At 44.6% G+C, this 15,570-nt stretch overlaps 2 protein-coding genes across 2 annotated transcripts in view; both read right to left on the bottom strand.

The window, feature by feature from the left end:
• The window catches only part of MYO5C (myosin VC), a 39,868-nt gene extending 39,135 nt beyond the window's left edge, over window positions 1-733 (bottom strand). Inside the window, exons 1-2 of the mRNA XM_056865935.1 lie at window positions 608-733; window positions 370-514 (exon numbers count right to left, since the gene is read on the bottom strand). Coding sequence (XP_056721913.1) covers window positions 370-431 — 62 coding nt within the window. The 5' untranslated portion in view covers window positions 432-514; window positions 608-733. The remainder of the gene's footprint in view (window positions 1-369; window positions 515-607) is intronic.
• Window positions 734-14,016: 13,283 nt separating this feature from the next.
• The window catches only part of MYO5A (myosin VA), a 98,711-nt gene continuing 97,157 nt past the window's right edge, over window positions 14,017-15,570 (bottom strand). Inside the window, exons 40-41 of the mRNA XM_056865934.1 lie at window positions 14,587-14,667; window positions 14,017-14,184 (exon numbers count right to left, since the gene is read on the bottom strand). Coding sequence (XP_056721912.1) covers window positions 14,032-14,184; window positions 14,587-14,667 — 234 coding nt within the window. The 3' untranslated portion in view covers window positions 14,017-14,031. The remainder of the gene's footprint in view (window positions 14,185-14,586; window positions 14,668-15,570) is intronic.

The raw sequence follows: 15,570 nt of genomic DNA, 5'->3' as shown, positions 1-15,570 counted from the left end.
TCTCTTTGTTGCAAACTTCTATCGGTTTGGCATCACTTTAACGGACATGGTTTTCCTTAAAGTATACTTTGTAGTTTTGTGCGGGTGCTGAGAATTCTGTTAGAAATCCCCTCCTACAGATAAATGACAGAAAGCTATTCATGACTCCTGCTTCCTGCAAGGGACACAAAGAACGTTCTTACTAATCTTTTAACAGCTTTTTAGGAATCCTTGAAACTGCTTGTTTGATAGCTAAGCTGAAGGGAGTTCTCGGCATCCCTGCAAAGTTTTTAAGAAAGCCAAACACACTCCAGCAAACAGCAAAGGAAAGCTGCAGGATTTAAATCCCACTTCTGTCTAAAACGTAACATAAAATACTCTGTACTCCACCTGGCCATTTGCTTGTAAGCTTCTTCAGCCACTGCAAAGATGTGTGGGTCCATATCTCCCATGTTCTGACCACTGTAGGCATGGATAATGGCATCGCCGTATATTGGCAACTGCTTGTAGGGGTTTATAGCAACCAAAATTATTCCTGGGGGAGTTGGGGGAAGACACACAACAAATGTAAGAGTTATATTACATATACTTTTCATATCAGAGATAGCGAGCGTGAACTTTTACTTACCGCTGTAGGTATAAATAAGCTTGGACTCTACAAAGCGAACTTTGAGATTGTGTAGGACGGCGGGCTCGTGAAGGTAACTAAGTGCGGTGAGGTCATTTTCGCCAACAAGGATGTCTGGGTTTCGCAAAGGGGGCAGAGTGCCGGGATCAACTGGAAAATGCAACTCCTGTCAGCAAAGGCAACACACAACTAAGATGAGCCAATAAACATTGCAGAGGCTCTGCACCATTCAAGAAACTTTCTCACTTTGGGGTCAGGAAACAATTTTCCTCCGGGCCAGATTGGCCAGGGATCCTGGAGGGTTTTTTTGCCAGCTTCTGGGCATGGAGTAGGGGGTCACTGGGGGTGTCGGGGGGAGGTAGTTGTGAATTTCCTGCATTGTGCAGGTGGTTGGACTAGATGATCCTAGTGATGCCTTCCAACTCTATGATTTTATCAGCGCAAACTACTTGGGAGTAAGGTTAAGCATAATATGATAGTAACTCTTCAGCATTTCAGGCTATTTCTTTGCTATTTCTAATCAATCATAATATAAGAACCTGGGACTTTTAGGGTCTGATTTGATTAATTTTATACCCAGAGGAGACTCTTGATTGTCCCTTCATCTGAGCTGACTGTGATTTGGCTGAGCAGGGGAATGATTAGCTTACAAACTGGATGCCTTTTGAAATGAATATACTGTTTAAAAATGTTTCATTGTTTATCTACAAGTTACCTTCAGTCACACAGTAAAGATCCTTGTGCTGTGGTGGCAGCTGCTGCCAAAGTAATTTTTTAAAAAAATATCTGCACAGCCAACTAGATATCCAATGGCCAATCAGAGGTTCTGCTGGGCAAAGCCCTATCTGGCCCCACCCACTTTCTAAAATCCCTTGGCTGGCACTAGGAAAGGTTGACGGGCACCGTAGCACCCATGGGCACTAAGATGGGGACCCCTGGTGTAGACACTAACAGCGAAATCCTACGTGGTGTTACACCCTTTTGTGTACTGTTAAAAACTTCCCCTCACCATGCCATCTTCTAGCTGTAGGTGAAGAACGCAGTCACCAATCTTATAGTTGGTCGTAATTTCTGCCGACTGCCATACTTCTTCAGGGTCAGGGATCCAAACCCTGTTGTACTAGGAAAAGAGAACAAAATCACAGTGACGCACTTCAATGGGTAGCATTGTGTACAGATTCAATTAGCAAACTGGTAATTATCCCGTACTCCAGTAGCGTAGTTGCAATGGGTTCCAAAGGAAAATGCAGCGGTGCTTCCTCAGCTCCGAAAGCGGTCACAGCGCAAAAGACAACAGGGCAATTTTGTAAAGGTCAGAGAGAATGTTTAATTTTTCCTACTGGTAAAGAGGGGCAACATTCTGTCAAAGTGGAGGGGCCATGGCTCAATGGCAGAGCATCTGCTTGGCATGCAGAAGGTCCCAGGTTCAATCCCCGGCATCTCTGCCTGAGACCCTGGAGAGCCGCTGCCGGTCTGAGTAGACAATACTGACTTTGATGGACCAAGGGTCTGATTCAGTATAAGGCAGCTTCATGTGTTCACATGTTCACAATTTTGGGGAGGGGCTGTGGCTCAGTAGTAGAGCATCTGCTTGGCATGCAGAAGGTCCCAGGTTCAAACCCTGGCATCTCCAGTTAAAGGGACTAGGCAAGTAGGTGATGTGAAAGGCCTCTGCCTGAGACCCTGGAGAGCTGCTGCCGGTCTGAGTAGACAATACTGATTTTGATGGACTAACCCAACACAATTCAGTATAAGGCAGCTTCATGTGTGATCATGTGTTCCTGGAGCACTTTTAAGTCTCAATGATGTATTATATGACAAAGAGTTTAACATATACTTAATTACTGAATTAAAATGTATGGGAAATGATGATACCTAGCTTTGTCTAGATCATGCCCAGAGTTACAAATAATTTATTTATTTTAATCCACTGCGTTGTTGCTGTTTCTAGCATAGGAAATTTAAATGTCCTAGTTGTGACGCTCTATAGCAGAGTTTCCCAAACTTTTTTGAGTCATGGAGCACTTTGCAGGAGAGAAATTCAACACGGAATACTAATTTTCACGAAGCACCTGTGTACAAAACCAAATGACAGTAGTATTTTTCTTTCCAATCTCTTCACGGAGTACTAGATGTTTCACGGAGCACCAAGTGCTCCTTGGAGCACAGTTTGGGAACCTCTGCTCTATAGAATGTGACCTACTCTTTGAGAAATGAACTTCAGACATATGTGGAGGAGTTGGGAGGGGCCGTGGCTCAGTGGCAGAGCATTTGCTTGGCATGCAGAAGGTCTTAGGTTCAATCCCCGGCATCTCCAGTTAAAGGGACTAGGCAAGTAGGGGATGTGAAAGACCTCTGCCTGAGACTCTGGAGAGCCGCTGCCGGTCTGAGTAGACAATACTGACCTTGACGGACCAAGGGTCTGATTCAGTAGAAGGCAGCTTCAAGTGTTTATGTGTTCAATGGTGCAAGAGAGGCATCCTGTACAAAATATTATCCAATTACCTTTACATTCTCTTTTTTTTCTAAGCACAGGAGCTCACATTCTGCTAGCTGGCTTCCCTTTCCATTTACATAACCAACTGGCCAGTTCCCAAAGGGTCACTTGGCTCAGAAGCAAATCATTCACAGAAACACGTTTTCAGTCGGTGGCACATGAAGAGATGTCGGCCTGAAACACATTATTTCTTCTCTTGCCAGCTGCTAAACTGAGGGCCAAGAATGTATGAGCTCTTTGCTGGAAAGGGCCTAAGTTGTTCAAAAGAACAATGCGACCCAAGCACAAAGGTCAAGTGTTACGATCCCAGGTCTGTAATTGGTGCCTGACTGCCAAATCCGTGAGATCCCCATTCGCAAGTAGGAAATGTATTAACGTATGCAAACAGCCTGGGTTTCGGCTTGGGCAGTGACTGTTAACCCTTTGGTTTCTTTCAGGGAGGCTCTGTGACATTATTCTCCAATATTCACAGCCATAGCAAGTAAAGGGACTCTTGCTGTCAAATACAGGCTGGCATAACCCAACACAATAATAACCAGCTTTTGTCCTATGTTAATGGCTAGCACAGAATGAGAATTTTCACACTAGGGTCGCAAAGTGACTCTTTCATTGACATAACCATTCATTGACATAACCAGCAGGAGAGACGCTCGAACACAACTTACACCTGTAACTAGTAGCTGTAATGGCAATTTGGTAATGAAACCAGTTTATGTATTTCCTAGGTCTGTAGTATAAATGCTCCTGCACATAGAAAGGGACCTTCTGGCCTGGGGCAACAAAGTATGAAGGGAGTGACTATATGTTACATGTGTATGCATACAGACTTCATCACGCAATTATTTTATCTAAATATTATTCTAACAGCGTCTAGTCATAAAACAAATTATTCTCGGTACCTCCATCAGTAAATGTAAGGAGCCACCTTCAGATACGTGAGCCCTGCCTTACAAGTAAACATAACAGAGTTTGCTCTCATATTGAGTTACACCCAACCCACCCCTACCTCACCCTAAGCTAGGTAGTTCCTTGAGCCAGTCAGGAAACAATGATTGTAGTCAATCCAAAAATCTAGGTTTAAATTATACTGGCGCATAACAGCATGGCTGTGTGGTGTCTCTCGAGAACTTAATGAATTCCACATAAACAAATAAATACATAAAGTACCAATGAGAAAGTAAACAATCAACAGAGCATCTACAAAGGAATCTAACCTTTCCTCACTAATACTTTCCAGTGTCTGGCAAAAATGCTTTATAATTGTTTGTATCTTTACTGTAATGAATTTGTACAAAAAGCTCAATCACACAATGCGTCCTGAAAGAACAAATCAAAAGGGTACCAGTCATATAGAAATGTTATTCGTTTGTATTCCACTTTTCTTCCAGTGGGGACCCAAAGCAGCTTAAATAATTCTCCTCCCTTCCACTTAATCCTCAGAACAACCCTGAGAGGCTGGTTAGGCGGAGAGGATGTGACTGGCCCAAGGTCACCCAGCAAGCTCCCATAGCAGTGTGGGGATTTGAACCCTGGTCTCCCAGATCCTAGTCCCACACGGTCACCACTACCACACTGACTCTGTTTATTTAGAAGAGTGTTACTCTGTTGAGGATGGCACAGTGGGTTTCCAAAACTCTTTCTATAAGATCTCTGCAACTGCCTGAAAGCTTATCCATTCAGCAAACAGAAACTGCCATGCACAGGTATTGCTTGATCTAGGAATGCAGAGTAACACTATCAGTGAGCAAGAAAAATGTGTTGTTATATTTATATATTTACATTATTGGCTGAGAGTGTTGCCAAACACGTATTGACCATCAACTAAAGCATCCAAGCAATAGACATATGTGGAAATATATTGGTAGTGGAAAGTGCTGTCAGGTCGCACCCGGCTTAAAAACCCACTACTTTCTGCAGACTGGAGATGAGCTAGATCACAAAGGGTAGACGTGTTAGTCCGTCAATAGCAGTAGCAAAGAGCAAGAGTCCAGTAGCACCTTAAAGGCTAACACAGTTTCTGGCAGGGTAGGAGCTTTTGTGAGCCACAGCCAGAAATTTTGTTAGTCTTTAAGGTGCTACTGGACTCTTGCTCTTTCCTACACACACATTCTTTTGTGTAGACAGATCACGACGGGTAGCCGTGTTAGCCTGTCTGTGGCAGCAGGAAAGAGCAAGAGTCCAATAGCACCTTAAAAGACTAACAAAATTTCTGGCAGGGTATGAACTTTCGTGAGCCACGGCTCACTTCTTCAGGCTCCTACCTCGCCAGAAATTTTGTCAGTCTTTAAGGTGCTACTAGACTCTTGCTCTTTGCTACTGGAGATGAGCTGTAACTCCAGGGGATCCCAGGCCCCACCCGGGGGCTGCCATCCCTATTTGGCCCCCCCGTTTTGGACACACAGGGAAGGTTCCTACCCAGCCAGCTCTGAAGGCTGCGTGCCCAAGGAGGCACCAGCAAGGTTTTTCCAACTTCCTCATTCAAATGAGTTTAAGGAAGAACAGCAACTCCTTCCTGGCACAGACAGCAACAGATTTTCTTTCTTCCCTCCACCTTGGCGGCTTTGCCCCTTGGACTTGTGACCCCCCCAAATAAGAACACCCCCCCTCCAGGGGATTATTCCAGGGGAGCCTCAAAGGCTATTGGAATATATTCCAGCATACATTTTCACCCAGTCATAAGAACATAAGAAAAGCCCTGCTGGATCAGACCAAGGCCCATCAAATCTAGTGGTCTGTTCACACAGTGGCCAGCCAGGGGCCTCCAGGAAGCCCACAAGCAAGATGACTGCAGAAGCATTACCCTGCCTGTGCTCCATGGCACCTAAGATAATAGGCATGCTCCTCTGATCCTGGAGATAGCAGGTTTGCATCATGACTAGTATATACTTTGACCAGTGACCATGGATAGTCCTCTCCTCCATGAACACTTCTCTCTTAAAGCCTTCCAAGTTGGCAGCCATCACCACATCCTGAGGCAGGGAGTTCCACAATTTAACTATGCTGTTATGAGAAGAAACACTTCCTTTTATCTGTTTTGAATCTCTCGCCCTCCAGCTTTAGTGGATGACCCCGCGTTCTGGCATTATGAGGGAGAAAAGCTTCTCCCTGTCCACTCTCTCTGTACCATGTGTATCCCATGCTAATATTGGCCATCATCACATCCTGGGGCAGGGAGTTCCACCATTTAACTATGCTGCTGTGCGAAGAAATACTTACTTTCATCCGTTTTGAATCCGTCACCCTTCAGCTTCAGCAGATGACCCCCGCGGTTCTAGTATTAGGAGAGGGAGAAAAGCTTCTCCCTGTCCACTCTCTCCATACACATGCCATGGGTCACTCATGCCAATATTGCCATTGGTCACACATGCAATGGGTTGCACATGCCAATATTGCCATGGGTTTCACATGCAATGGGTCGCACATGCCAATATTGGCATGGGTTTCACATGCAATGGGTCGCACATGCCAATATTGGCATGGGTTTCACATGCAATGGGTTGCAACATGCCAATATTGGCATGGGTTTCACATGCAATGGGTCGCACATGCCAATATTAGCATGGGTTTCACATGCAATGGGTCGCACATGCCAATATTAGCATGGGTTACACATGCAATGGGTCGCACATGCCAATATTGGCATGGGTTTCACATGCAATGGGTCAAACATAACAATATTGGCATGGGTTACACATGAAATGGGTTGCACATGCCATTATTGGCATGTTACCCATGCATAATTTTACAGACCTCTTACCACGCCTCCCCTTAACTGCCTCCTTTCCAAGAGTGAGTGACCCAGCTGTGAATTTTATGCAGGGACAAATTCTGTTCCAGCCTTTCAGATGCCCCGGGGCTCTTTTTTGTTTGTTTGTTTGTTTTTTGCTGCTCCAGACCCCCACCCCCCTCCTGACAGGGGGAGGCCAAGCCCGGCTCTGGTTTTCACTACCCGTCCCAGCTCCATATGGCGGGAAGAGCCTTTTTCCTCGAGGGGAAGGAACCTCCCTGCCACGCAGGCACGCTCGCGTGACTGGACACACACACACGAACCTGTGAAATGTGTTTTTGAAATGTGTCAAACAGACAAATAAGCACAGTTATGTTGCGGTAAACGGGGGTTCGGGGGGGGGGAGACCCCAGACCATTGTTTCAAGAAACAGCTATTTATTTGGAGCAGCTGTGATCCAGAGGCCCTAATGGGCAGAAATCTCTGAGTCCTGATCATACCGAGCAAGGGATATTTATCCAAATTCAAGATATGACAGCCCATCAACATTTAGGGCATATCTGATTGTATTACAGAGAGGCGGCAGTTTGGTAACAGTTTCATCCAGTTCTTGTGATGGTTCCCTGTAACCCTCCGTGACTCTGGCCCCAGTTACTAGCACACAGACACACAAGAGATATCCTGCCCAGCAACAAGCTATTCCCTGGCTGTCCTAATACACTGACGGAAAGGAAAAGAGATTGTTACAAATTGCTAAATCGGTGGATCTCCCATAGTCAGGGGAAGTCTACCTTGCTGCCTCCGCTAAATCAGTGGAGCTCCCATAGTCAGGGGAAGTCTACCTTGCTGCCTCAGCTAAATCGGTGGATCTCCCATAGTCAGGGGAAGTCTACCTTGCTGCCTCAGTTAAATTGCTGGAGCTCCCATAGTCAGGGGAAGTCTATCCTTGCTGCCTCAGCTAAATCGGTGGAGCTCCCATAGTCAGGGGAAGTCTATCCTTGCTGCCTCACCAAATCGGTGGAGCTCCCATAGTCAGGGGAAGTCTACCTTGCTGCCTCCGCTAAATCGGTGGATCTCCCATAGCCAGAGGAAGTCTACCTTGCCGTGTCATTTCCTTCCCCCCCCCCCCCCACAGCCGCCCGCAGAGGGGCCTCCCTCCCTCGCTCGAGGCCCCGGCCTCGCCTAGCCGCGCCCCCCAGCGGCGGCCCCCCCTCAGCCGGCCCGCTCGGTTTACCTGAGTGTAGAGCTCGACCAGCGCCATCGGGGGAGGGAAGCGTGTGTGTGTGGGGGGGGGGGTCTGTGCGGAGGGAGGGAAGGAAGGAGGCCCCCTGCCTGCCTGCCGGCCTGCCTGCCTTCCCTGACGGGGGAAAGAGAAGCCGGCTGAGGGGAGAGGGAGAGGGAGGAGGAGGAGGCGGGCCCGGAGGCCGGGCCAGCGAGGCGGCCCTTCCTTCTCCCCGCCCCAGCGAGGCGGAGCGGCCTAGAGCGCCACGTTTGTTTGTTTTGCCTTCTCTTGGCCTTCCGCACAAGGCGCGCCTCGCGAGGCGGAGGCGGCGGCGGCGGCGGCGGGGAGGGGGGGAGGAGGAGGAGGAGGCGGGGGGAGGGGAGGAAAGAGGGGGGGAGGAGGAGGAGGCGAGGGGAGGAAAGAGGGGGGAGGAAAGAGGGGGGAGGAGGAGGAGGCGGGGGGAGGGGAGGAAAGAACGGGGGAGGGGAGGAAAGAGGGGGAGGGGGAGGGGGAGAGCAGGGGGGAGGGGAGGGGTAGGGGGGAGTTGGGAGGGGAGGAGGGGGGAGGCATTTGTATTGACGTAGACCAGCGGTTCCCAACCTTTTTGGTATGGTAATTCACAGTGGGTAGCCGTGTTAGTCTGCCTGCAGTAGTAGAAAAGGGCAAGAGTATATTTCCTGGCAGGGGGTGAGCTTTCGTGAGCCACAGCTCCCTCCTTCAGATACAGCTCGAATGTGAATCCATCTGTCTTTAATTCCCAGTGGGTCGCCGTGTTAGTCTGTCTGCAGGAGTAGAAAAGGGCAAGAGTCCAGTCGCACCTTAAAAGACTAACAACAATGTTTTCTGGCAGGGGGTGAGCTTTCGTGAGCCACAGCTCACTTCTTCAGGTGAAGAAGTGAGCTGTGGCTCATGAAAGCTCATACCCTGCCAGAAAATATTGTTAGTCTTTAAGGTGCGACTGGACTCTTGCCCTTTTCTACTTTTTGGTATGGTGACCCACAAGTCCAGATTGACCTTGCGTGATGACCCATCCAGTGCTGGCCAAGGTTTTTTTGGTGCCCCGGGCGAACTATGGCCTCGACACCCATCTAGTTCAGCACTACATTTTCTAGTGGCTAACCTGATGTTTTTGAGAAACCAACAAGCATTGCACAAAGGGTGCCGCTGCCCCTGCTATGAACTCCAATCGAGAGGCATTCTGACATACACAGCCTTTGCACGTGGAAGTTATATTCTAGCCTTTCAGCACCCTCTCCTTCTCTGTTACTCCCTTTAATCCCCCTAAGATTATAAGAAACTCAGTCTAGTAACCGTCACATCTTTTACCTGCTCAACATGTGTATGCAGTGAAGAAAAAATACCAACTAATGTAGGACATGGAAGGTACTGTTTCCAGGGTCAGATCATGGTTTCCAAAATACAAAAAAGCAATGGAAAGGGCAGAAGGGGGGGGGGGGGCTTATTTTTTAGCTTTGAGAATCCGGATGGGGAAAATGTGCTTCTAGAGAGCGGCAAATCCAAGGCAAATCCTCCCATGCACAAATGGCCTTTGCCAGTTCACACAGTAAAATCCACCTTCAAAATGCATTGAAAGTGCATTATTTGGGCTGTGTGAAAGTGCCCAAAGGGCAAAGCAAAGCTTCGAGAGGTAGATTTCCTCTGAATACCACTGCAGGGTGCACAAGGAAAACACGGGAAGATTTTGATCTGTGTACGTTGCTTTTAAACCCCTTCCTTGGCATTTTCTTGGTCGCTGGGGAAAGGGTGCTGGACCGGATGGGCCATTGTTGCTCTATTCCACCAGGGTTCTTATAATGTTTTTACTTCAGAAATAATTTATTCTCACAGAATGACACCAGAAGAGACTTAACAGTTGTATTTTTATTTGGACATTTCAGTGACAGCTAAGATACAGTGTTTATGAAGCATACGTTTACTAAGCAAAGATGTCAGATACCATGACAATTCCGAGCTTATATCGTTCTGATACACCGTTTTGGTTTCCTATCTAAGCACGGTGGCAATATCTAGTGACAACCTATTGTCAACAGCTTTGTTTCAAAAAAGAATTACAGGTTTAAAAACAGTAATTTTCAAAGCATTTCTATGTGGTATTGAAATGTGTGTCCAGCTGTAAATGCTAAACAAGAGCAACCTTCAACCTTTCCAGTGCTGGTGGATTTGAGATATGGAACAACTTAACAAACAAAAATCCAGTATCCCAAGCAGCCTCAGTGAAATCAAGGGGACAAGAACACATATTGGCACTGAACCAGAGATGATCCTTCATTTTTTTTTAAAAAAAATCTTCCTGGTTGCAGGAACAAAAAGCTCAGGGTCAAAATCTGTCACACAGATTTACATTCTTGCTTCCTATCTGGAAGACAGACTGCAATCCATTGCCACTGCCCCTGCTTCCACATGGACAAGATCCTGTACGCACAAAGACATGTGCAAATCCACTCCACAAAGGATCCCCTTTGGTAATGACCGTAGTGGGATTCTGTGGCGGACAATGCACTCATAACAGCAGTTCTATCATGCAACAGCAGCATCCAGGTAAACATGTCGCATTAGTACATTTTTCCTTACTTGTGAAGAACCCAGTGTGTGGTCTTTGTAACACAGCTACATGCAGATATGTTTCATTGGGGCACAGGATTACATACCTGATCAGTTAATAATTAACAAAGCAGAATGTTTAAGCACTAGGGTCTATCCCAGACTGAAGCTTGAGAAGTGTTTGGCTAAAATCTGGACATGATTACGTTACTGAGAACTATAAATTCGTCATTGGAAGAGAAAACCCCCCCGGAAACCGAATGAGGTAATATTTGTGCAATACTTCAGGTACGTACCATTCCAAAGAGCACTCATGTTTCTAGCACTAGAGAGCAGCTTCGATATCAAATCAACAAAATAAAAAAAGATATTTCCACATTAAAAGCACAGCCATGCTTTAAAGGAAAAAAATAAGCAAAAACAGAATCATTTTGGGTTTAAGGACTCTAACCTTGAAACACTAAAGTGTATGTTTTATTCTGTGCGCTAAAATTAAAAATAGTTTCTGAAAAGTGCATGTAACACTGTTATGTAAAGTATTCGATGCGTTACAAAATACTAGTTCATCTTAGAAATATTTTCCTTTAAAACATGTCAAGCAGCACAGAATGTTAATGTGACAGAAGGAAACATTGGTAAAACTGAATATAAGGATAATGCCTACAATCATCGACTACTTTTGTAAGTAAACAAGGTACAGTAAGGTTTTTTACAGGTAAACTGAAAAAAAAAGCATACTTAAAGAATCGCTGAGGAATTAAGTTTCTTAGAATAAAATTCTTCCTCTAAGGTGGAGAGGACCAATGGGAACGGCAGTAAAATACAGTAGATTGTGGAGGGTTTTTTTAATAGTTTTTTTTAGAGTTGGGTTTTAATTTTTGAAATGCTTCTGCCTTAATAATTATTACTTGAGATCACAGATCGTGATATGCTAGGAAGCCAGAGAAAGTGTAAAAAGTTAAAGCATTTCACTATAATTAAGTAAGCCACGATCAGCTGAGGCCCGGGTTATTCCGGGCTCCTATGTCCACATCTTCTTCCTTTGCTCAATGCATCTTGGCATTAAGGCATCTATCTACCTGGCCAGTTCCACAGAGGATGCAGTTTTTTTGTTTTTGTTTTTTTGGACAGACCACCTTAAGGAAGTTCTCAAAGCAGAACGCTTTGTTGAAAGTCATTTTATAGACTTCGTGCCAGATATAAGGATATTCAAGTAAAGACCTTTTCGTTTACTATAAATAAGAAAAATAGTTTAAACAATAACGCTTTAATGTAGGCGACCGATTTGTTTTAAAGCAGCTATTCATGAAGGCGTTCGCCTCCACACCCCACCTCGATTTTCATTTAAAGAACAGTACTAACAAAATTGAAGCTCGCTTTATTTACTTTATCAGTACCCCCGTACAAATTGCACATTTATCTTGTGCAAAGCCCGGAACATCCTGGTCTTCTCAAACAGCAGTAATATCGTTTCCAAGGATTTGCGGGGAAATTGTGTCCAGTACCAGAACAGTGTAACAATAGGCCCGTGCAGCGCAAAGATGTTTAAAATAAATATACAGAACAGTCACTATAATACATTAAAATATTGCACACGGCAAATTTCAAAATATGTAATTCTTGCTATCTGTATCTGGATCATAGCCGATCACATTTAAAAGAAAGAAAACGAGGGCTGGAAAACACTGTGCCTTAAGGCTCAACCGGCATTTTGAAATATCAGCTCCATGCTGAGGCAAAACTGATGGAACGTGTGAGATCCTCGCAAATTATCTTTTGCATCAAGCATTCTCTTTGTTCTGGTCACATCCAGTGAGATATCCAGAGAAGCGGGATATTATTTAAGAAGTGTATCCACACATCAGATTTGCTTTCTATTTTAAACATTAAATATGTAGCGAGATATTTAAGGGATTTTTTTTGGGGGGGGGAGAATTCCTCCTCCTTCTAGGGATCTACGAGTATACCATGTTCCCCCCACCCCAGTTGAATAGTATTACTTCAAACACACACTTGCCATTGCCACTGGAAATTAAACAAAAAACACAGGTGAAAAACTGACAAACACCATCATAATAAATAAATACTAAAACATTACATGATTGGGTTTTGTTCATTGAACTCAAAGACTTGAATACTTTAGTAAACACATTTTTAACACAGCTTTCAGTTTGTAATTTGTGCTTAGCTACCGTTTCCTACTACTGGTGATATTCCTTGTCACTTGCGTAAACCTTGTTGAAAGACCAGACTTAAAAGTTGTTTTCTTGATTTTTTAAAACTTTTTCTCTTGCCTAAAGGTTATTAGTATCATACATTTAAAAGAACACGGCACACAGCAGCACTTTGATATTGTTTTGAAATAGTCCTAACTAATGCACAGCTATGTCATACCACATAGTAAGCCAAAAGTCTTTTAAAATATTTCATAATTTATGTCACAGTGACATAAATAGGGAAGCTGTTTGACAGATGACCTCTTGGGGTGCAATCTACTACAAATTTCCATGTTGCATTCTGCCCAGAAGTGTGTGGTGATTTCTCAGCAGTGTAACTGTACACCTGTTTACTTGAAAGGGACTTGTGCGGGCCAAATGCCTCATGAATTGTGTTCCTCTATTGCCAGTGTACATTATACTTTCCAGTCTCTAACATCTCATAGAGGAGACACCCCCTAAATGCTTATATGCTTCACTAAAACCATTATATAAATTCACTAAAATCTTACACTATCTTCTCTGTCCTTCCCGGTCCTATGATCAGATCGCGCATGACTTAGTGACAACTGAATGTTAAAATGACCTCTTGAGCTAAGAGTCACATCACGGAGTGAGAGAGTACAACGAAGCCATCCACGCTGGCAGCTTTCCCCCCTATTCCACCGTGCGTACATGCAGCGGGGGCTGCTTCGAACACAGTGGGGGTACGCTCTGAATCCGCAAGGGGGGGGACTGGCCCTCAATCTTCCTAAACTGGAAAACTGCCTCCTCGGGTAACTCCCAAGAATAATCATTGGACTCCTCGCGCTCAGTAGCCACAGAACCGTCCAGTTCTGATCTCAGAAGAAAGGAATAATCTCTACATCTGCTGGGTCATAGACTGTCTCCACCTCCGGATTCAAATATGGGCCATCTTACGACCAGCAGAGAAAAAAAAGCCTTTGATCTGAACTAAAAAAAAGGTTTAACTCCGAAAACTTTATATAGGCCTCAGTATGTGAATGATGATTTATACAAATGTATACATTTCCATCAGCCTTCAGCTATAAGACAATCTGGCAGCTTTTTCTACCTGCTATGAGGTTTAGGACATCTACAGTATTAAATCCCCCCCCCACCCCATGGTTTCCCAGAATCCTAATTTTCATTATTTGAAATTACAGGCAGAAAACTCATATAACTAAGTGTACACTTGATTCAGACACGAGAGAGAAATCCTAGACCCAAACTTGCTGGAATCTGGATTGTTTCTAATGCGAGAGACGATGGGTTAAACGGGAAAGTAACGGGGAAAATATGCTTGGCGTCCATTAACAGCTGAGGAGAGTCTTTCCTGTCTCGCATGTACATCTGCAAAAATAAGAATGGGTTACATTAGCATCTCCCTTGAGATCAAAAAAACGTTTATGAAAATGTTGTTCATGAAATATAGCCCTTAAAATCATAGATATCATTTATAACCACATCAGTGTACAAAAAAAATTTGTGTCATCTATTTCCTGTCATTGCAAACTGTACGTGAATGAATATATTCCACACACACAAAAAACCTTGCCATATGTTCTGGTAAACTAGACTTTTCCACTTTCTTTCAGCGCAGGAATGTTTTTTCCCTGATTTAAAATTGGAGGAACACTTCACTTACGCCCTGAAAGAGTCAGTGTATTACCAGTCCTCAGAGGAGCCCGCCTGCTCTTGTCCTTTATGACAAACTAAAAATGTAGTAAAGGGGAGCTGGCAAAACAGGCTTACCTTTATCGTCCGGATAAAAGACACCGTCACTCTTTCTTCAAACTCATTAACTGGAGTATACAAATTCAAAACTTTGACAATCTGTAAGAAAAAACACAAACTTCTTTCCTTCTGCTGCAGATTTCTTAGGTCCTTGCAATTAACCATGCACATTTTAAAATACGGTGTCCCCATTCGTCCTGGTTAAAATGCTCCCCCCCGTACACGCGCCAATTTATCTGTCAACAACTTCAAGACCTGTATTGTTACAAAGAGCAAAGCAAAAGAAGAGTTTCAAATAGACACAATTAATTTTAACAAGTAAACCCTTTAAAACGATGTTCCGCTGATGACCCTGCTCCAGCCTTAGTCCGGCTAAGCATCTTGGCCCAAACCATTTCCCAAACAGACAGAAGAAAAGATAACAGGAAAGAAAAAGTTAAGGCAAGAAAAGGAAAACAAAACAAAAGAAAAAGAACAGAGATGAGAAGAGGCCTAGTTAACATGGGTGATGAACAGGGAACTAATGAATACCAATCTACAACAGCGTTGTACGTATTGTATTTCAGCAAGTTCAAGAAAAACAAACCAGAGTGCTTGGAACTTCTCAAGCACTTTGATTCTGTTATATGGAACCTGCTCATCATTTGCAAGGTAGAACATATTTTCCTAAGGTTGCCAACCTCCAGGTGGTAACTGGAGATCTCCTGCTATTACAACTGATCTCCATCCAGTAGAGATCAGTTCACCTGGAGAATATGGCTGCTTTGGCAACTGGACTCTATGGCATGGAAATCCCTCCCTTCCCCAAATCCCGCTCTCCTCAGGCTCTGCCCCAAAAACCTCCCACAGGTGGTGAAGAGGGACCTGTCAACCCTATGTCTTCCAGAAGCTGAGGCCCAGAATTAGGCATGAAGCACAGTAAGACAATTTGTTCCGTAACTAGCACCTTTCTACCTAAGCAGTCCTCTTGTCTTTGGGACAGCACCCATCTAGCAGGCCAGT

Source organism: Euleptes europaea, chromosome 20 (genome assembly GCF_029931775.1).
Source record: "Euleptes europaea isolate rEulEur1 chromosome 20, rEulEur1.hap1, whole genome shotgun sequence".
Lineage (NCBI taxonomy): Eukaryota > Metazoa > Chordata > Lepidosauria > Squamata > Sphaerodactylidae > Euleptes > Euleptes europaea.
Note: the sequence above shows the minus strand (reverse complement) of the source record. Positions and strands in the feature narration are given on the sequence as shown.